The sequence below is a fragment of the Zootoca vivipara genome, chromosome 11 (assembly GCF_965207765.1).
Source record: "Zootoca vivipara chromosome 11, rZooViv2.hap1.1, whole genome shotgun sequence".
Classification (NCBI taxonomy): domain Eukaryota; kingdom Metazoa; phylum Chordata; class Lepidosauria; order Squamata; family Lacertidae; genus Zootoca; species Zootoca vivipara.
The window spans coordinates 3,479,600-3,501,880 of NC_142594.1; the positions used below are offsets into that span (position 1 = coordinate 3,479,600).

Below are 22,281 nucleotides of genomic sequence, written 5' to 3' on the forward strand. Positions count from 1 at the left end.
GCAGCCGGCTGAATTTAAAATAAACTGCTGAAGTCATGGAAACAAGTTGAATTCTAGCCAGTTCAAGGAAAAATGCAGCTTTTATCTGAATTCTTACTGGTGTGTTGAGAGAAGAAAAGCAGTTATGACAAAGTAACCCTCTCCTGATATAGCACCACATTGAATGAAAACAGATTTCACTATTGACTTGTGGCAGCAGTTACAAACCTCAACCTGTTTCACAGTAGACTACTCTCAGACTTCAACTGAACTTCATGGAAATAAAGGGCTGTCTCCTACCTGCATAGTGTAACATTTGCTTTCTAGTAGACACTTGACACTGCTGAAACAAATGCTACAGTCAGCTATTAGAAGGCGGCAATGTTTTTCGAAAGGCACAGAACAGGCAATGAAGCCATTAATGCCCCAGTAACAATACTTGATGGGATTCAAGCTACCTCTCTTTAGCAGTTATGAGGAACAGAAAACCACTTGAGCTAAGGGGTCCCTAAGGCTTGTGGAGTTTATAACTTTTTTAAAAAATGTAACATTACAGTAGGTAAGTGCTAAAAAACATAATCAAAGAACAGGAAAAAACCAGTTTATTACATTAAAGCAAATGGTTTACATTTGCCAACAGATCTTGTGTGTTTAAAGGCACACAATGAGCATACATCTGCCAGGAGTTTGCAGAAATATTTAAAGGCACAGCACTTCTTTACATTACTATGTAACTTAAATTGGTCTGATACTCATTTTGCTTCGGATCTCATTTCATCTTCCCCTTAGATAACTATAGAGTACTTACAAGGAGTTGATCATACTCTAATTTAACTCTGTCATCCCAGGTATCTGATACCTAGAGGTGGCAATTTGCAATTGATCCAGCTAAACCCATGTGCTGCTTCTCAGAAACTCAGTAGTTCCTGTAAGAAAAGCGCCATAGCTTATATGAGAAAGGACAACTCATTTCAAAACATGAACTGCAGCTACAGGAACCAGAGCCCAGAATTCCTCTTTCTACATTTGGAGAATTTCCCCTTCTTACTTTATACATGCACTTATTTACATTTTTCATAAGGTTAATTTTTGTACTGTAGCATTTCAAATTGACAGTATTACGTTTGTGGAATTAATTGGCATCCCTACATATTAGCTTCTTTCCCCCCATTACAGAGTTACTTAAATTTTGCTTATAACTTATGTTAGACTTCCGCAACATCATACAAACTTGCAAAGCCAACCTTAAGGCACAGCAAGTTAATATAAAAGAGTACAGCAAAGTCTCCAAGCAGCCAACCAAGATCAAGCTGGCCTTGTTAGAACCAAGCTGGCCTCGTTAGAAGTACATTTAAAAACTAAAATATTTTACCAAGTTTACCACTGTACAATGCAAGGTACTGGGACAGACAATTTGTGCTGGAAAAAGTGATAAAAGTTTATGCTCTGCAACAGAAGACTTAAACCAGCATGAAGAAAAGAAACCAGCTTGTGGAGCAATCCTAACTCTCAGCCAGGAGGAGCAGGCTAAGTGAAATAGGGGTGCTACCACTGCATCCAAAGTTCTACTGCTCATGCTGGACAGGGGAGAAGGGGAGGGGCGGTTGTGCTTATTTTCACCAGCTCCACTCCCTTCCTACCCACCCGAGAGCCAGCCCATTTTGGAGGTTCTACTGGCTACAGCCTGGAGTTGTACCACCCACCATTTCAGTGGGCTCAGCAAAGCCCAGCAGAGGGACATTTCTGCCATATCCAAATCCTGCCCAGCACAGTGGTTCAGGACTTTGGATTACTCTATAGCTACGTCTAATAGCAACTTAGAATTTGGGCATAACTATATTTTGGTACTTTGCTGCACTTGGTGAAAATCAATGTTTATCAGCTTGTCCAAACAAATGGGATACTTATCAATGGTCACTTGCACTGGGACAGCAACCCCAACCATTATGAATAGTTAAAACAGAGGATATAGTACAAAAGCTTTACACATACCAATGGAAGGGGGGGGGAGAACTATTGCTTTCTGCTCTTTTCTGTAAGGGCATTTAATTTGCATGGCACGGGCAACCCCACCCCAACCCATCACCCGATTAAACAGGACAACATTGCTTAGGGTGAAATTAGGCCACAACTTTACTGGTTACATATGTAGAGGTTTAGCATATGCGTGGGGTATAACCACTGAACTACCAGCATGCCTGCTGAGGTATACCTTTTAGGGGTCAACCCTAGGCAAAGAGGTTCTATGACACACAGCAAGCAGGAATCCCCTGCAGGGCTGCTGCCTCGAGGAGTGCTATGGCCCTAGCCCCAGCCTGGGCTTCTGGAGAGATGTGATTTCTACCAGATCCCTTTAAGGGGAGACTCCTGAATACTGGAGAAGCAGGCAGAGGCTACACCCCCCTCTTCACCAAAGACTAAGGCTTACCCAAAGCCTAAACCACCACCCAAGCCAAACGTGGCTGGCTGCAAAACCCCCAACATCTGCAACCAGGACCTAAGGCCCTCAATGATATTTTTATGGCCAAACATCACTACCCATGACTGGTAGGTGCACACCATTGTGCCTGAAAAGCGCATCCTTGTCAAGTGATGTCTGGCGCCAAATCACACTTCTGCCAGTTGCCTCAATTCTGCGCACCACTGCACAGTTCACCACCTTCCTTGCCTTGGTAATCCTAGCGAGTTCCGGAATATGCCACCATTGACTCCTCTCTAGCAACTCAGACCAGCATATGACCATTTTAGGGTATAGTTCATTTAGAGCCTTGAGGTTATCCACAATGGCCAAAATCAGGTCTATGCACCTTTCCATGGGCCCAGGTAATTTTTGCCCAGCTGGATGACTAACAGATCTAGACAACAGGCTTTGATTCTAGAGGGCAGGAAAGGCGTAAGTTGTTCCCAACACATACTCCTGTGGCCCAGCCACGTAATCTGGACACTGGGTGTTAAGCCAAGTCTGCAGCCCCAGGAAGATGAAAAAGCAAGCACATGTGCCCAACTCTGGGTCTGCATATCCAAATTCTTTTTGGTGCCATACCAAGGAGGTGGAAAACTGGCCCACCAGAGGTGGACCAGGGCTAGCCAAGCAGCCTGCCATGACTGGCCAATTTTGGGAAGGCTGTGATCTGCGTCCCCTGCCAATACGACAACTCAATTGTCATCGTGCCAGCTGGAGAAAACTCCTTGAGACATAGTCCGCTGCCAGATCATGGTGGGGTGGTGGGTGTCATCCTGTAATGCTGCCTGACCAACTAAGGTAAGCGTACACATACCACTTCCACAAAAAATTAAGATGTTGGCACAGTTTTCTTATTGGCTTTTGAATCCTACTTTATCAAGAAATGTATTTGCATATAAATGTACATTTGGCAATACATAAATTGGTCTCCCAAATTAATGTTTCAAAGTCTCAAAAGAGCAGAAACAAGTTGCAATTCAGTAAATAAATTCTCCAGGTATTTCTTGCAGCAATGGTTCTTCAAATTTAAAGCGCTTGGAAATGGTCTTCTGTTCAACAATTTTATCTTTTTCCGATTGCCTACATTGGCCCAGTGTATATGAAGCTACAACAATCAGCTCTTCTGACACTAATGACTCTTCTGTTTTTTCTCCATCTGTATAATTTTCAGAAATAAAAGCTTCTTCATTTACAACAACAGTGTTTGCTTCCTCTGTGTTCTTTATCCAGTATATAGTATCAGGAACATCCATTTGTGCTAGCCAAGAATGTACCAAACATTCATCTGCTGTTGCCCGTTCCCTAGAAAGAAAAGAGGGAACACTTGCTCAAAAAGACTGGCCAAAAGGATAAAATGCTAAAAATCCAGTTCAGAACACATTGTCCATTATGTCAACAGTTTCCTCTCACTAGAGAGTCATCATTAAACTGATCTGTGCTTAACATGCATTCAGATGCAAATTTGGCAGTTCCATCTTGTTAAAGCCATGTTTAATCTTTTTCATAATAGTCCCCATGCAGTGAAAAAGATGTTGCATTAATTACTTATTTATAGTATGTTTTGTACAGAGGGCAGGCTCAGGTCCACCTCATACAAAATAGTTAGGCATCTGGCTGCTCAAAATTGCATCTATCGGGCAGAGAAGGATATTTGTGCAGCAACTTGTCAGTTGGACTGGCCAAACTGTTGCAGGTTTTCCACATAAATCTTTTACAGAAGTGTGATGGCAAACCACATAGCAGCAACCAAGCTACATGGTGAGCAACAGTAGACAAAGTGCACCTAGATACAATTTTGTTGCCTCCATCCGACAACTGTTTTATGTGGCTCACATTTTAGATCACTAGAGAGCAAGTGGATCTTGAGAGCTCCTTCACAAATTTCAGAATATTTCTACTTCAATGTAAAGATTTTGGATTTTCCTAATGTTAAGCTACAGTCCACAAGTGAGTTTTAAAAGCTGAAATGGATTTTCAGTAGTGTTCACATGAAGTCACAAGTAGTACTGTACTGTATATGAATCTGTAGAAATGTACAATCTTCCAAGAATTTAAATATTTTTAACATTCCTCTCCAAAGAGTTCAGCTACTTTACCAATATCATAGCAGTTATATCCTTTGAGCAAGTTTTCTAGTTTAGGCTTCAAAACTACTGAAGAATAGCTAAATTCACTTCTGATGAAAAAATCAGAGACAACTTCCTGAAACACATTCTAACTGCAATTAGGCAGCAACCTATAGAACAGGTTTAGTAACAGTAGCCTGAGTGGCTGTTTTGCACTTGCTATGCTGCATTAGTTCCCACAGTACAAATAATACTGCAACATTACTAGAAGAACTTATGGAGTAATGTGTAATTAAATTTAGTTTATTTCGGTGGGGGGGGGGCATTTTAAAAGGCAGGAAAACTTCTTTAATTCACAGACATTGATTACTTCAATGTTTAAAATTCATAGAATACCACTATAAATTTATGGAAGCATACTTTTAAGAAGAACTCAGACCATATAGTACAGCCATACCTCTAGTTACGTTCTATGTGGGTTGTGTACATCACGGGTTACGAATGTGCTGAACCAGGAAATGCTGGAATGAGTTATTTCCAGGTTTGGCAATTCGCGCATGTGCAGAGCCGCCGAATGACGTCACACGCATGCACAGAAGCGCCAAATCGCGCTGTGAGCATGCGCAGATTCGGAGATTCAGGTTGCGTACTGCTCTGGATGTGAACAGGGCTCCGAAATGGATCCTGTTCGCATCCAGAGGTACCTCTGTACATAAAAAAGGGAGAAACTGTCAAATGATAGACATCTGTGCTGTATCAAATGGTAGTCCATGCTATTGTGGGTAATCTGCAAAAAAATTCAATCAACGTCAATGGCCTGGTTTGAATGTTAATACTGCCACCTTCATAGACCATGCTTTATTAATATTAGGATCCTTTAGTTAGCTGCCATTAAACCAGAGTTCCCCATTTCAGAACTCAAGATTTAAAAATAAGCCAAGATCACCATACACAAGCCAGCACGTTAGGGAAGTAGCCCATGGGACTAATGCACACACCCGGGTTCTATAACCATGGTTTCATAAACCAGCAGTGTTTCATCTGAACTGTATTTTATTTGTGCCTTGTATGGTTTAAGGCCGGGTGTGGGTGGCGCTGTGGGTTAAACCACTGAGCCTAGGGCTTGCCGATCAGAAGGTCAGCGGTTCGAATCCTCGGTCCCAGCTCCTGCCAACCTAGCAGTTCAAAAGCACGTCAAAGTGCAAGTAGATAAATAGGTACCGCTACAGCGGGAAGGTAAACGGCGTTTCCATGTGCTGCTCTGGTTCGCCAGAAGCGGCTTAGTCATGCTGGCCACATGACCTGGAAGCTGTACGCCGGCTCCCTCAGCCAATAACATGAGATGAGCGCCCCAACTCCAGAGTCGGTCACGACTGGACCTAATGGTCAGGGGTCCCTTTACCTTTACCTATGGTTTAAGGCAATGAAGCAAAAAAACTTACTCAGGCTTTTTAACCAGAAGAGATTTGATGAAATCCACAGCAAATTCAGATATAAGGTCAAAATCCTCAGAGTAATTAACATTCATCTGAGATATATTTAAGAATGTTTCCTGTTTATCATTTCCCAAGAAAGGTGATACTCCTGTGAGCATAACATATGCTAGCACTCCAATGCTCCTAAAATGAAAAAATACACACACATAAGCTTCTTAAGAGGAAAACTTGCAGTTTACAAAACAACTATTCAATAAAGAGCTCTCCTTACCACATGTCTGTTGCAGTGCTGATTGGATCATAACTCAGAATTTCTGGAGCTATTGTAGGGGGGAAAATAGAGCTGGTTGCTATGCATTCTACTAAAAATGTGAACAATTTAAGATATAGATGCCAGTAGTATAGAAGCATCAACCTACTTCTGTAGCTTTTACCAATGAAGGTATCAGAAGCTTGAGAACTAATAAATGTAGCTTGCACGAATTCTGTATGTGTTTCTTACAGTGTTTTCTTGGATATTCTGTATCACTGTCACGACTTAATTACCAGGTCTTTGAAGAGAACATGCAGATTTGAAACTGATACTTTAACCCAAATATTTGGATTACCCGATTACTGCTTGCCCATTATCACATTAATTTCTTGCTAAGAACTTACCCACATATTCAGGTGTTCCCATAATTTCTCTTAGTTCCTCACTATTCTTCATTACTCTGGAGAGGCCAAAGTCAACTATTCTAACATCTCCCAGTGGTGATTCACTGGTTAGCAGAATATTCTGGGGCTGAAAATAAATGAATGAATAAAGGTAGTATTAGTAGAATCCAACTACAGTATTAAGAAATCCACAGCAGTCCTAATTGCTTAAAATTTGCTACAGCACCAAGATAATAGGTAAGCCTGTGTCTGCTCTTTGAAATGCAGTAGGCTTTGCTGTTTGCTGCCTTTTAAGTCTGTGCCCAACTTTAGATTTGCTAGAAAAATGCAACCTGTGCTGCTGGCAAAAGTAGTAGTACAACTTTAGATTTGAGCAGCTGACACAATGTAAAGTGATAGCTGTCTAAAATGGTCCATAGGGTGGGGCAGGTTCTGGAAATGGTTCCCCACTCTGAACTACAAAATTGGTTCTTCATACTTCAAAACCATATCTTACCTTCAAGTCAAGGTGAACTACATTATTTCGATGCAAAAATGAAACACCTTCTAAAATTTGCCTCATGAGACGCTTAACATCTTTTTCCTTGAAGGCATCATCTCTTTCAGCTACACACTGGTCAAATATTTCTCCTCCAGCAGCACTGAGGAAAAACAGATATATATTTCTAAAGAAGAGAAATAATACCCAGCAATTCACTCCAATAGCCTTATTGCTCGCAGAGTATGTGAAATGTGTATGCTTGCCTTAAATAGGTCTAACTAGTAAACAAACAGCTTTAAAGTATTCTGTTAACCTACCAAGCCATTCAGTGACCTAGTCCAGATGAATTGCTAAGCAAAACCATGGCTAAGCATGAAAGAGCAAGTGTACTGGTACTCAAGATGGAAAATAATGGGTGCTTCACTCCTTCCCTACTCTTTTTGCTGCTGTGCTGCTCAAAATCATAGCACTAACTGATCCAAGCAGGAGGTTGGACTGGATGGCCCTTGTGGTCTCTTCCAATTATGATTCTATGATAAGCCATAGCTTAACTTTGGGGTACCAAAGTTAAGCTATGGCTTGGGCTCAGTTAATGCTATGATTTTGAGAAAAGTCATCTGAATATTGACAGAATCAAAAAAATAATTCCACAGCATCAGGACTAGCTTCTCTTTTACTGATCCAGTTCCAAAACATTAAAAAAGAGAGAACCCAGATGCCTTCACTGGAAAGAAGGCACAGAAAAAATTACTAGGGACCAGGCCAAGACAGTTTATTGCAATCTACTGAAAAGTCACTCTATTGCACACCAGGACTAGCACCAGACTTCAGTGTGTCCTCAACATGGTGCTGCTCACAGGCACCTGGCCGGCCCCACCTAAGGCCCCACCACTGCTATTAGGCTCCCTTGCCCTAGTGCTGCTCCTCTTGTGGTGTGCAGTTGGGGTTGGAGCTGGACAATATATTGATAAATTGTCTGAAACTGGTATGGCATTCATATCGTGATACTGGTTTCAGACAATGTGAGCTGGCAATTCATCGCGTCTGCTTAAATTGCCTGCAGACAGCAAAGACGCAGGCAGGCAGGCAGAGCCTGAGAAGTTTCTGGGCAAGCACCTCAGGCTCCGCCTGCTTGACTGCACCTTTGAGTGCTAGTTGATGTATCACAATGTCGAAAACCAGGTATCGCTCAGCCCTAGTTGGGGTGTGCAAATACCGCAGCCAGTCATTTACTTATCCAGCAATTACGATTATTAAAAATAAACGATTAAAAAGACATTGGATTTTTTTATTCATGTGTAAACTATCTTATTGTGTATTCTGCATTCTGCTATGTATTTTACTGCTGTTAATATTCTTGAGCACCATTTCAAAGACAGGCAGGATATAAATTAAAGAACAAACAAAACAATGCAGAGCACTGTGATATTAGTCTCCAAGTTCTCAGGGACTTATGTTACAGTACTAAAAAAACTGCACCAAACATAGAGACAAGCATTGCTTTCCTAGTTCAGTCATATGCCGTATATTCCGGCGTATAAGACAGCTTCTGAACCCACGGAAAATCTTTTCAAAAGTTGGGGGGCCGTCTTATACACCGGGTACAAGAATCTGCAGCTGCCGCATATGGTGGGGGGAGCTAAAAAACGGCCGCGGCTGCATCCCTGCCGTATGCAGCGACCGTATGAACGCGAAGAAGTGCTCAGGAGAGGGCTGCTCCCCGCCAGGGAGAACGGCTCCCTCATGGCTTCGCGACCCGCATCAGCATAGAGATACAGTTTTGTGTATTTCATTGGTGTCAAGCTGCCGCCTCTTCTCTGTCAGTGCATAGCGAAGGGATCTCTCCGTCTCTCTCTCTCTTTCACTGCTCTGCTCAGCGTCTTTCGCTGGCTGTGCGAGCCCCGATGTCTCTGCCTCTCTCTCTCTCTCCTCTCTATGGCTTCTTTTCCCCTTTCGCTCGCTCAGCCAGCCTCGATGTCTCTGCCTCTCTCTCTCTCTCTCTCTCTCTCTCTCTCTCTCTCCTCTCTATGGCTTCTTTCCCCCTCTCAATAACTAAACAAACCAACAAACAAACCACCATTTCCCCAGCTGCAGACTTGAGTGCTGGAGAAGACAGCCTCCCCTCCCTGCCAAAAAAGGGCTAGAGTATATCCCAAATTCTATATTTTAACTTGAAAATTAGGGGGCCGTCTTATACGCCCAGTTGCCTTATACGCCGGCATATACGGTACCTAAGCATGAAAATAGGAACTTTCTACAATTCATTGTAGTTATGCTTCAATGAGTCAATGTTCCAGGAACATCAGGAATCTGCTGGTTAGTGATGAATCTTTTTGAAGCCTATAATTATTCTCTTAGAATAACACATCCTTAAAGACATATCTGATAATAGTACTGCTGTAAACCTCATACCTCCAGAACCCCAAGGACACTTTGCTTGGGTAGGTATCTTCAAAGACTAGTTAGGAGCCTCATCAGACTGAGGACCCACACACGCACCATTTTGAAAAACAAGAGCTCAAAAAATGGGGCAAAAAGTTGGCATTGCTTTTGAATAAAATATCGTAATGATAAATCCCACCACATGATTATAATGAAATTAATACTTACTATTCCAAAACCAAAATAATTTCTGTTGGTGTTTCATATACTTCATGCAAGTTAATAACCCAATGATTTCGTTGTGCCAGTTCCAGAACTGCAATCTCATGAATTATTTCCATCCGGCAATCTTGGCCCTTTCTTCTTTTCCTCATGAATTTTGCTGCAAATTCTTTTTCAGTTTCTTTCTTTACACACTTTTTTACTACTGCAAATTTTCCCCTAGAAGAAATAAAAGTTAAGTTGGACACTTAATGTGGGATTTACCACTCTCTTCCCACCCCCTCCATGGTTTCTTCCCAAAATAGCTGCAGCCAATCAGCAAACTGGAGGCAAAGCAAAGAATTGATTCGTCTGATGTTGTTCACAAAAATGGCTGTTGCTGATCAACAAAGCACACATAAAAAATAAGGAAGTCAGCTTTTCAGATAAGTGAATCTGCAAAGTGTTAGAAACTCAGGTAGATAAGCCAGGCACCAACCACATGATGTCTGAAAACTAGGTACTGGAACACAACTCCAACTGAGAAAAAACCCTGCTTATGGATACTATTAAGACTTCTCAGATTTATAGTCCACAAAAACAGTAAAAATGTCAACCTATTAACTCTCAGTAGTCTGAAATACCAAATTTGTCCACCTGAGCTGATAAGCAGAACAAGTACTGCTCCATTTAAATTTGTAACTTTCATTAGAAATTCTTATGCTTTTAATATGTATACTAAATTTAAGATTTAAGATTCATGTTTTATTAGTCTTTAAAAGCATCATTTATCAAAACTGCCTTGCTTTAAAAAAAAAACCTACACACACACACACACACACACAGACATACAAGCTCCACTAAAATTAATGGTAATTAGTTTCAAGTAAATGTCGCTAAGTGCAGGGCGTGAGAATTTACTTTAAGAGGCAAACTAAGGGGAACCAGGAAGTTGGAGCACTACAGGAATACAAATATATTTCCCCCAGGAAAGGGAAGGTTTATTGGTTGGGTATGGGCTATGAAACTTGTAATTTAATTGGGAAAGAACATTCTGGGTAAAGTTAAATGGTTTCATTAGCTAAATCTGATGTCTGCAGTATGGCACTGGCTAAAAATCTGAATGGTTTCACTAGAACTCAGAGTTGAATTAAAGAGAGCTCAATGTCATTTCTTGAGACTACCAACCTCAAAGGCATGGTTTAAGTTGGCATGCCTCCTGGCTTGAAGAAAAGAAACAAAGGCCCTACTGATCACAAGTCAAGCTCTTTTACGTCATATGTTTACCCACTCACTGGTTGTCATGGATCCACTAGTGAACATCTAAGAATGTGACATCAAATAATAGTTTCTTAAAGCAAATTACAATATCATGCCACTATTGTGGGTGCTATACATATTAATGGTAACTTCAGGAAAGAAATTAATTGTTTTGAATGTGAGAAAGAGGATTTGCAAGTAACGGAATTGCATTTGATTTACAGAATTTAGACTATTTCTATAGGGATATTCACAGTCTTCCCATACATTCTGGATTGGTGGGGGGGGGGGCATTGAAAAGGCATACCCTACTGCCAGCAGTTCCTTTTTCAATGAAAGGCTTCATTACAATCTGTGTTGTTTTACTGGGCAATTCTAAGCATGTTTACTCAAAAGCAAGTCTTAAATAATTCAATGGAACTTACTCTCTAGGAAGCAAGACTATAGGCTAGACTTAAGAGGCTGAAATTATAAGGTGAATGAGATGTAGGACAGAAGTGAATTCTCTAGTTAGGTTCAATGATAACAAAGAATACATTCACTTAATTCTCTTTCCTAACTCAAACAGTATATTTATGAAACAAAATCCACATTTTTGCATTTTAATATAAAAATATTGAACATATAGTCAATAAGTAACATTTATTAAAGTTATCATACTACAGTGTATTTTAAGTCTTACAACTTTTTGATACTCTATGAAGCTTATTGTAAGTTGCATGCAATTTAGCCATACAGTAAGCCTGCAACTTATGTGGGTTACAACCCAAGGATCACACCTAAAGCCAAAATCGCAATGATGGGTGGGATTGCCAAAGTCATTTTACCTGGAACCCCATGCCCTTTCTGCCTGTTAAAAAAAGTGCTATGCCAATTGCATGAAGCAATACACACAATTTACATGTGTTTAAGTTGCAGGCTTAATGTAATTTGTAAATAATGAGCATATGAAGCTATCTTATATCAAGTCAGACTACCGACCCACCTAACTCAGTTCTGTCTACAATGCAAGTTCCACAAAATGTTACAGGGTAAAATGTTACAAGATTCACTAGGAGATATAGGAACTTCCTAAGTTGGCTCAAAGGCTGCCGAACAAAAATTCAGGTATAATGATATTTGATCCCTTTTGGGACACAGAAAGTAAAATGGCAAGTGTGCAGTGCACATCATTTTAAGCTGCAATACTACTTTTTTCTATTTGCATGTGTCATCTCTATGTTCTAGCAACTCAACTACTGCTCTTTTATATTACACCAGCTGTACCCGGCCACGTGTTGCTGTGGCTCCGTTAGGGGCCCCGTTTCCCAGGACAGATGAATGATGCAACGACACCCGTCCCTCTGTTGCCCCGGCGCGTGACGTCACCCTCCACCCGACCCCCCCGACCCCTCGCATACCGTATGGACATGTTGGGGAGGGTCTGCCTGGTTCCCCCGGCCGATTCTGGTGGTCAAGGGGTAGGCGGCCCAGCTGCAGCTCCTGAGGGAAGGCGGACATGTCGAGGGTGGCAGGGAGAGCTGAGGTGTCGGCGGCGCAGAGACAGGATCCCACCCCCGCTCTCCCAGAAGTAGCCACCGGCCACCCACTCCCAGTACCCTCTGAGCGCTCGCGTCGGAAGGACGCCACCGTGTTCCCTGCGGCATCCTGGGAGTAAAGAATATACTATGGTCTGTTGCTTGGATGTCCAACAGATGGTGCTCTTTTCCCAAAAACGCATGTTTTTACCTGTCACAGGTGTGACATCTATATAATCTGAGTATATGCAAACACTCGCATATTTGCATGCAACATTGTATCGAAATTTCACCGCAATCGGTCAAGCACTTTTGGAGATTTTTGGTTACGTACAAACGGACATTTACATTTTTATTTATATAGATTGTAAATTAGGGAAAGAGGCTGCTATCCCTAAGGTAAAAGGGTAACCCTAACCCTAATGGCCAGGGGCATTAGGTCCAATCATGACCAACTCTGGGGTTGCGGCGCTCATCTCACATTATTGGCCGAGGGAGCTGGCGTACAGATTCCAGGTCATGTGGCCAGCATGACTAAGCTACTTCTGGCGAATCAGAGCAGCGCACGGAAATGCCATTTACCTTCCCACCCGAGCGGTACCTATTTATCTACTTGCACTTTGATGTGCTTTCGAACTGCTAGGTTGGCAGGAGCAGGGACCAAGCAACAGGAGCTCACCCTGTCACGGGCATTTGAACCGTCAACCTTCTGATCGGCAAGCCAGTGGTTTAACCCACAGTGCCACCCAGGATGCCAGCCACTACCAACATATGGTAGATTTAAGCAGATGCAAATGGAATTTACGACAGATTTAGAAAACTAAAACAATTATCTTACTATCTGAAGGCAATGAGACTCCAAGTAATGGTATTTTGGGTTGAATTATAGGTTTGCCTATTTGTGATCACTCTGGGAGAATCTACATATATGTCTGTACAGTACCAAAACCTGGCTTTTCTACTATTTCCCTTGAATAAGTACAGGAATTTATACAAGGAAATAACATGGGTTGAGGAAAAAGCAGATTTTGGGAAGGTAAGCAAACATGAAAATACACAATAACCCTCAATATTTCCCACATAGTCAACCAATGCATTAAATGCTACCCAGAAAATGAGTGATGATAGCCATACCTTGTCCATCTTCTAGGGAAGGAATGGGGAAGGGAAAGCTATGGATTTACTTACCATGAGTATTAGGATGGGTCAGAAGGATACCCAATCTAACACAAACTACTTCTTCAGTCACTTTCAGAAATGGTTTGAACACTATAGACAGTGGCATTTAGTTTTGTATATACTTTAAGAAATTAAAGCCATCCAAACCTACGTATATTCCGGTGTATAAGACGACTGGGCATACAGGACGACCCCCAACTTTTCCAGTTAAAATATAGAGTTGGGGATATACTCACCGTATAAGAAATACGACCCGGCGTATAAGACAACCCCCGACTTTTGAGAAGATTTTCCTGGGTTAAAAAGTAGTCTTATACGCAGGAATATACAGTAGGCCTGGTGTTCTCTAGCAAATCCAGTTCTAGGGATCAGGTCTCCCCAGTCTGGTGCCCTCCAGATGTTTTGGGCTACTCCCACATCTGGAAGGTACCAGGTTAGGAACATAGGAAGTATCTTCTACAGGTCAGCCCAATTTAGCTCATAATCATGGGCATACCCAGGATTATTTATTTTAGGGAAGGGCAGGCTTTATGTTGGGGGTGGAGACAGAACCGAGTTATCTGTAGCAAAATCAGTTAAGTGTTTTTATTTACCATATTTACTTGATTTAAGGGGGGGCAGCTGCCCCCTGCGCCCCCTGGCTATGCCCAAGGCTCATATGTACGAGCATGCTACTCTCCACCAAATGGCAAGGATGCAATCTTTTATTAACCTCAAGTGAAATTTCATTTATAATAGGTGTTGTTATGCTTTACTAATCTTCACAAACCAAAGCACACACATATCCTTATGTGTGGCAAAGTACACAGAACCTCTGCTGAGTCAGACTGTTGGTTCATATAGCTTGGTATTGTCAACACTAACTGTCAGCAGCTATCCAGGTTGTTGACAAGGAGTCTTTTCCAGACCAATCAGGGACATGCCAGGGATTGAACCTAGGTCCTTTTGCATGCAAAGCAGATGGTCAATCACTGAGTTATGGCCCCTCCAGACTGTGGAAGGCTGCCCTTGATCTTTCCTTCCCCATTACTGTCCAAAGTGATTTCGCAATCAATTAATTATATAAAAATCTATCACATTTTTTTTGGTTTGATACTGTTATCCTGCTGGCAAAATAGAATGCAAACCTCAGAACTGTTAACAATATCATTTCATGGAAACAGAATTTCATGGAAAAATACTGTACACTTTAAAGCTACTTAAGGTTAAGAGACTGTGTTTATTTCTGATCTCTTCATTGTGGACAATTGCCAATAAAAGACTTGATGACCACTAAGCAGGGACACAGCTACCGCACGAAGTCACAGAAATTATTTCTTTGTTTTCCATCTACATGTTTTCATAAATTTCTAACAGTGCTTCTATGCAAAAATACCCGGGTATAATGTCATGATCCGCAATACAGGTTTGTTTTGCACACTAAGACCAAATACATTTTAAATAAATAAGTGTAGGTTATTAGTATACTGGCAGCTTTCACTTTAAGTTGTATTTAAATGACATATTGTTTCACTGTATTTTAACACTGCACACTCTGGGATTACCGTATATGAACTATGAAGAGCAGGTTATAAGTAATTTAAATAAAAACACAAATATTTCACTATGCAAAGCACTAATATGCAGACTCTTGCTGTGTAGTACACTTGTTAAGGACTATCACTGCACTATGGATTAGGGAATCACATCCTGCAGTAATTCAACACAAATAATTTCCATGGATATTTTCATATATGAAATTAAAGAGCTCCACATATGAATTCTGTTTAAATGGAAGAAAACTCAGAACAGCAAAAATACAGTCACAGATATTATTCTTATTATTATTCCCAATTTAAGCCTTATGGAGATGCACTTAATGCCCAAAGTTTTCTCTAATCTCCTACCTAACGTTTAGCCACAGTCTGCTATTTGTCAATGAAACACACAAAAAATTGGTGCAGCCTGCATCTACTTTTAACTGACTGAACTTTTTTGTTTTGTATTTTGTTGCAACCTGAAGATTTTGGTAAAGACAGGACGTCTACATCCTTGATGATCATATTATGTTCCAATAAGATGCACAACTCATTTTGAGCCTCAGAGCAGATACTCATGTTACATTTTTATACAGTATAGCTAGGCCCACACTTGTATACAAAAATGTGTGCTTGATTTGTAAATGAAAGAATGGCTGCATTTGATCTTTTATTCTGTTTTTAATCTGCTAGGAGCTGCCGAGAGTGGCTGGGGAAACCTAGCTGGACGGGTGGGGTATAAATAATAAATTATCACCATCATCAATCTAAGGATTTTTATTTTATTTTATTGCTTAACTTGCAAGGAAGTCAATGGAGTAGATGGCAGGATCAGCTAACCAACAGATCTGGGATAGCTCAGTCAGTAGAGGATGAGATTCTTAATCTCAGATACAGTGGTACCTTTGTTCTCGAACTTAATCCATTCCAGGAGTCTGTTCGACCCCCAAAACCATTCGCAAACCAAGGAATGGCTTCTGCTTGAGTGCAGGAAGCTCCTGCAGCCAATCGGAAGGCACGCTGGACGTTCGGCAACTAAGCCGTTCAAGAACCAAGGTACCCTTGTATTCTGGGGCGGGGGGGGGGGGCAGAGAGAACCACACAAGTGGGACTGGAAGCTTTAACTCTGTAGGCCATTGTTATGATACAATCAAAGTTAAGCATTAGAAACATTTTAATAGAAGTTTAAACAGTTTTCAAATGTTTTTCAGAAGCCGAATGTCCGACACAGCTTCCGCTTGCGTGCAGGAAGCTCCTGCAACCAATTGGAAGCTGCGCCTCGGCTATCGAACATTTTGGAAGCCAAAAAGGCTTCCAGAATGTTTACATTTTACAACCGAGGTTTGACTGTTATTCTTTAATTTCCTTTATTTCTTTTGAAATGTGTTTATTTTCAGGTTTTGGTAAATTTATATGATATTCACTTTGAACATGGATGAATCTCTACTAAAAAATGACAAGTACAGTCATACCTCGGTTTAAGTACACCTTTGTTTTAGTACTTTCAGTTGAAGTACTCCGCGGACCTGTCTGGAACGGATTAATCCACTTTCCATTACTTTCAATGGGAAAGTTCACTTCAGGTTAAGTACGGACTTCAGGAACCAATTACACTCATACCTTGGGTAAAGTACGCTTCAGGTTGAGTACTCCACTGACCCGTCTGGAACAGATTAATCCACTTTCCATTACTTTCAATGGGAAAGTTCACTTCAGGTTAAGTACAGACTTCCGGAACCAATTGTGTTTGTAAACCGAGGTACCACTGTATTTCTACAAGGAAATTGCATATACAGTACAACAAACATGCATTTTTAGATTTTAAAAACACACGCCAAAGACTACAAGATCAGTACTGTGCCCGTAGTATGAACTATGTATACCTTCATACTGGAAAAACTTAACTCGCATACAGTGGTACCTCGGTTTATGAACACAATTGGTTCCGGACGTCTGTTCATAAACTGAAGCGAACTTTCCCATTGAAAGTAATGGAAAGTGGATTAATCCCTTCCAGACGGGTCCGTGAAGTACTTACACTGAAGCGTTCATAAACTGAAACATGGGTGTAATTGGTTCCGGAAGTCTGTTCATAAACTGAAGCGTTCATAAACTGAAGCGAACTTTCCCATTAAAAGTAATGGAAAGTGAATTAATCCGTTCCAGATGGGTCCGTGGCGTTCATAAACCGAAAATTCATAAACCGAGGTGTTCATAAACCGAGGTTCCACTGTACTTTAAACAAGGGTGAAATATAAAAGCTTCACTCATCAGTTACCTTGAATTTTTCAAGGTTAAGATACATCAACCAGGGACAAATCCTTAAAAAAGCTCAACAGGTTCAATTGTAAAAATAGCTGAACAACTTTTGGGGGAAATCCCCAGAAAAGCTCAACAACCTTGGTCGGCCCTCCCTCATGCATGTTCACTTCATCAAATCTGGCCCTCTTTGAAAAAAGTTTGGGCACCCCTGCGAAAAGGGTTCAAACTCACATCTCTGATGCCTACAAAATAAAATAAAAACACTTCCAATAGTGCACAAAACGCATAGTTTTGCTAGTAGAAGTAGACTGCCAACAACTCCTATGTGCATCATTAAACTTGGAAACAGTGCCCCAAAAGGGTGAAAACCTGGTTCTGTAGGGCAGAGGGGTGTGTAACAAAGCCAAGCTACCTGATTCCACACATATAGGACATACCCTGGCACGGCACCAGAAGTCGCTTCTGCGCATGCACAGACAGCCGGGAGCCGGGACATGCCACCGGCAGGAGCTTTACGGAGTATTTACGGGATATAATCAATTCCGAATAACAGTGGGAAATGGTAACAAAATACGGGGGTTTCCCACGAAAAACGGGAGTCTTGGCAGCTATGATATAGGACCAAATTTATTTTGGCAAGTTACAAATGGGTGGGGGAAGAGGCGAGGGAGAGACACAAGCCGAAAGGGAATTTGTGGGGACAGTTCTCTACCACCATCCCCACAATGAAAAACACTTTAAAGTCTTTATTTTACACCTTGAAATCACTCACCCAAGGGATTTGGAGGAGAGGAGCAGGAGAGCCACCAGATCTTGCATTGCAAGGCACTCCCCTCAATTAATTCCCACAACCCTGTAAGGTAGGTAAGGGATGAAAGGCAGTGACACCCCCCCCCCTCACAGCTTTATGGCAAAGGGAAGGGGAATTGTTTATCTCATGAAACTTATAGGCCGCTCGATTGGAAGAGTCTCAAAACGGTTTACAAAAAGGTAAAACGAGAGGTCCGGGGGGGGGGACTTTAAAATACGAATTTTAAAAAACATGCTAAAGTTAAAATAATAATGCAGGTTGAAACTATCTCCGCTTTCTAAGCAGGGGCGTTTTCAGCCGCCGCCGAAAGGAGCGCAGTGAAGGCGCCTGCTCCGTCTCCACAGGCAGCGAGTTCCGAAGTGGAGGCGCCGCCGCACTCAACGACTAAGCTCTTGCAAACGCGGAATAAGAGGGCGCCCGCGGTCGTGCCACTTCCCTCCCCGGCCCTACTCCGGCGCGCTAACCACTGCGCCCCACTGCCTCTCCCAGCTGCCAAGGAAGGGCGCTGCGACGCGGGACCTCCTCCTGCTGCTGCTCCTCCGCACCGAAGACCGAGCGACACCCCACCGCCCTGCCGCCTCCCCGCTTCTCCTACAGTGGGCTCAGAGATGCTTGGCTCGCAAGAAAACACGTGCGGCTCAGCACGGCGCTGCCGACACGGACTGGCAGCGGCTCCCCGCCCCACCGAGCTCCGAGGACGCTCACCTGCCGAGCTCGCGGCCGGGGCTGAGGCAGTATCGCTCCTGGAAGGGCTCGGTGAAGATGCGCGTCCGGATCTCCGTCAAGAGGCCCCCGCGCCGCGGCTGATGGGGCGCCCGGCTGCCCCGGGAGCGGCGCGGCGGCAGCTTCTCCTCGGGACTCATGGCGAGAGAGAGAAGACGTCCGAAGAGGGAAGGCGGCAGGCAGGCAGGCGGGCAAGCGGCGTCCACCCTCTGAGGGATGCGAAGGCAGCCAGCGCTGCCCGGCTTCTGCCGCTCGCTCTCGCCTGAGGTAACTCGAAGCAGCGGCGAGGAGACGGACTGCGACTGCGCGGTGGAAGGACGGAGGGGAGGAGTCTCCACCGCCGTCGCAAGCGCCCTTGGACCGACGGCTGAAGAGTGGCGGGAGGAAGCCACGCCCTCCATACCAAACCCCGCCCCGCCCCGCAGGCCCAGCCAACCGCGCCTTATCTGAGGGTAAAGGTCGAAAGGCCCAGAAGCAAACCAACGAACCCATAGAAAAACCCAACGCGAGGAAGGGTTCCTGGCTCGGCGGTTGGGCAGCGCCACCTGCAGGCTTGGCTTGGCGCGTGCGCGAGCCTCAACGGACACGCGGGGGAGGATATAGCCACCTCCTCCTATTAATCCATTTACAGTATTTCCCGCCTTATCCCCTGACAGAGTCTCAAGATACATACAGGGGGGGGGGAATATGAACTTAGGAAAACATAAAAAAGACAATTAAACATTAATAGAACTAAAACACCCACCCCACACACTATATATAAGTGGATAAATAGATCTATTAAAAACACAGATAATTACAGTATCCATAAAAGCAGAATGTCACCAGCCCCCTCATTAAAAGCAGTCAGTTCCCAATGGGCTGTTGGAACAAGGAAGTCTTTACCTGCCAGAGGAATGAAAGCAAGGAGGGAGCCAGCCTGGCTTCTCAAGGCAAGGAGTTCCAAAGTTGCCTGGGAGCAGCCACCACCAAGAAGGCCCTCCTGTTAGGGTGACACTACATCAAAAAAGAGGAGAGGAAATTTAATAAAGGTGTGCAGAGCATGATTGGCATTTAGCGGAACCCTGGCTGGAACCCAGAAAAGGAGCTTGCTCCATTGACTTGACAAAAAAATTGTTATGCTATGTCTCTATTATCTTGTCTCCAACTGCAAATAATTGCAACCTGAAAGACAAAACAAAAAAGCAGCCCCCACAAGACTTCTATTCATGAAGAACTGGTGTTAGTGCTATTTTCAATTAGGGCCAGAAAAAACTGTAGACAAGTCCCCAACCAACAATGATGCTGTATATGCTGATCTGAGTTCCTTGGACCCATGGGTGGCTGCTAATCTGTGTCATGGGTGCTGCATGTGTTGATGGCCTTTGTGGACAGTCTTGAGGTCAGGCTTGGCTATGGCAAGGCCTCCAGCTTGCTTCTTCCTGCTCCTCAGCTTGAGAACCAACTCCTTTGCTTTGGAGAAGGGGTAGGCAACCTGAGGCCCGTGGGCCGGATCCGGCCCAATCACCTCAATCCACCCCACGGACGGTCTGGGAATCAGTGTGTTTTTACATGAGTAGAATGTGTCATTTTGTTTAAAACTAGCTGGCCTGGGCACACGTTGCTGTGCCTGACTCAGGGTCCTTGTTTCCAAAGAAAGGGGGAGGATGTGTCCCTTTGTGGTTTTTTCCTCCCCCCCCCCTCCCGTTATTGTGTCTCATCCCTGTGATTCTTCCCGTCCTGTCAGGAGATTCATTCCCCATCTGCAGTCATAGGTTTATTGTATATCATATGACTGTATGTGTTTTCATTCCACAGAGTGGAAGTGACTAAGTGTTTGTCTTACTGTGTTCCTAAGTGGAACTGTTGTTCCTTTGCTCTTTCTCTTTGCTGTCTGTGAAGCTAGAGAGAGGGAGCCATGATGAAGAGCTCCGTGTGTGTTTATATGTAAAAAAAGTAGATTAGCCAAGATGCTGTGCTACTGAGTTCTGTTACTCTATTGCGCAACCTCTGCGGATCCCTAAAATGTGCTGCTGTCTTCTGGCACCAGTCGCTGTGATGTTTGGGCTGGAGAATGCTTATGAAGCTCCCGAACAATCGCCCAGGAGGGGGAGAATATGCCAGCCAGGCACATGTCTCTGCCAGGGTCCTACTCGTAAGTAGGCCTTTTCCTGACAGAGGTATCCCGTCCCCCCACCCCCAGGTCATCCCCATGACTTCCCCCCACCCTGGCTCAACCCATGACCTATTCGGGCCCCTCCTCTCCCCACCCACCACTCAGGGCTCCACTCGGCCTAGTCTGTAAAGTAGAACCGAGGCCTAGTCTGTAGGCTGTAAAGTAGAACCGAGGCCTAGTCTGTAGGCCTTGGCTTGGCCTAGTATGTAAATGCGAGCCGAGGCCTCGGCCCTGTATCTTTATTCCTTGGCCCCCACCCTTGGAAAAGGAACTGTCAGCTTCTGGGTTCTATTTCCCAGCATGCACTTTGGGGTGAGTTCTGAAGCACGGGGTTTGGGGTTTTTTACGTGGCCCAGGTGTGACACCTGTGTACGGAAAGTGTCTTAGGTTACTCTCTTATTCGCATGTGGCGTTGTGTCCAAATTTCAACGCTATCGGTCAAGCGGTTTCGTTGAACATTAGAGAGGAACGGACATGCCCAGTTTACATTTATATATATATAGATGCATCTCTGGGTTATTTGTGGGGCCTGCCTGGTGTTTTTACATGAGTAGAATGTGTGCTTTTATTTAAAATGTATCTCTGGGTTATTTGTGGGGCATAGGAATTCATTCATTCCCCCCAAAAATATATATATAGTCCCCCCCCGAGGTCTGAGGGACGGTGGACCGGCCCATGGCTGAAAAAGGTTGCTGACCCCTGCTCTGGAAGACATTGGTGGGAGCTCCTGCCTGAGGTGGATGGAAGTCAATAATACAGTAAACCCATGATTTATGCAGGGGTTATGTTCTGCAGATCGCGCCAAAGCCAAAATTGTGTCTAGTCAAAACCCATTGGGCTCAATGGTAAGTGGGGTTGCCAAAGTGATTTTTCCTGGAACCCCACCCCTTTAAATTTTATTTTTATTTTTGGCCAGTCACATAAAGCCAAATGCACATATCGTACCAGTAAGTTAAATGTGTGTAAGTTGTGAGCTTACTTAATGTATGTAAACGTGAATAGCATAGCAACTACCCAACTTCAACATACATACCCATGTTTACTGAGAGCAAAGTGTCAGTTGTGCACAAGGTTGTAGCCGTAATGTGTTTAGTTTAGTGGGGACATGTAGGAAATTCTAAGCAGCCAATACTGGTTAGAGTGCAGCAACAGGATCCAACAGGCCAGGGTTCAAATCCCCACTCAACCACA

The 22,281-nt window shown here is 43.4% G+C and overlaps 1 protein-coding gene across 1 annotated transcript; it reads right to left on the reverse strand.

Annotated features, from left to right (window-relative positions):
• Window positions 1–3,289: 3,289 nt before the first annotated feature.
• On the reverse strand, window positions 3,290–19,209 carry STK17A (serine/threonine kinase 17a). The gene is made up of 7 exons (XM_035101386.3): window positions 18,918–19,209; window positions 9,694–9,906; window positions 7,099–7,243; window positions 6,603–6,729; window positions 6,217–6,265; window positions 5,952–6,128; window positions 3,290–3,745 (listed from the first exon to the last, which is right to left on the reverse strand). The coding sequence occupies exons 1-7, from the start codon at window positions 19,073–19,075 to the stop codon at window positions 3,421–3,423; spliced, it is 1,194 nt and encodes a 397-aa protein (XP_034957277.1). The 5' UTR covers window positions 19,076–19,209; the 3' UTR covers window positions 3,290–3,420.
• Window positions 19,210–22,281: the final 3,072 nt, after the last annotated feature.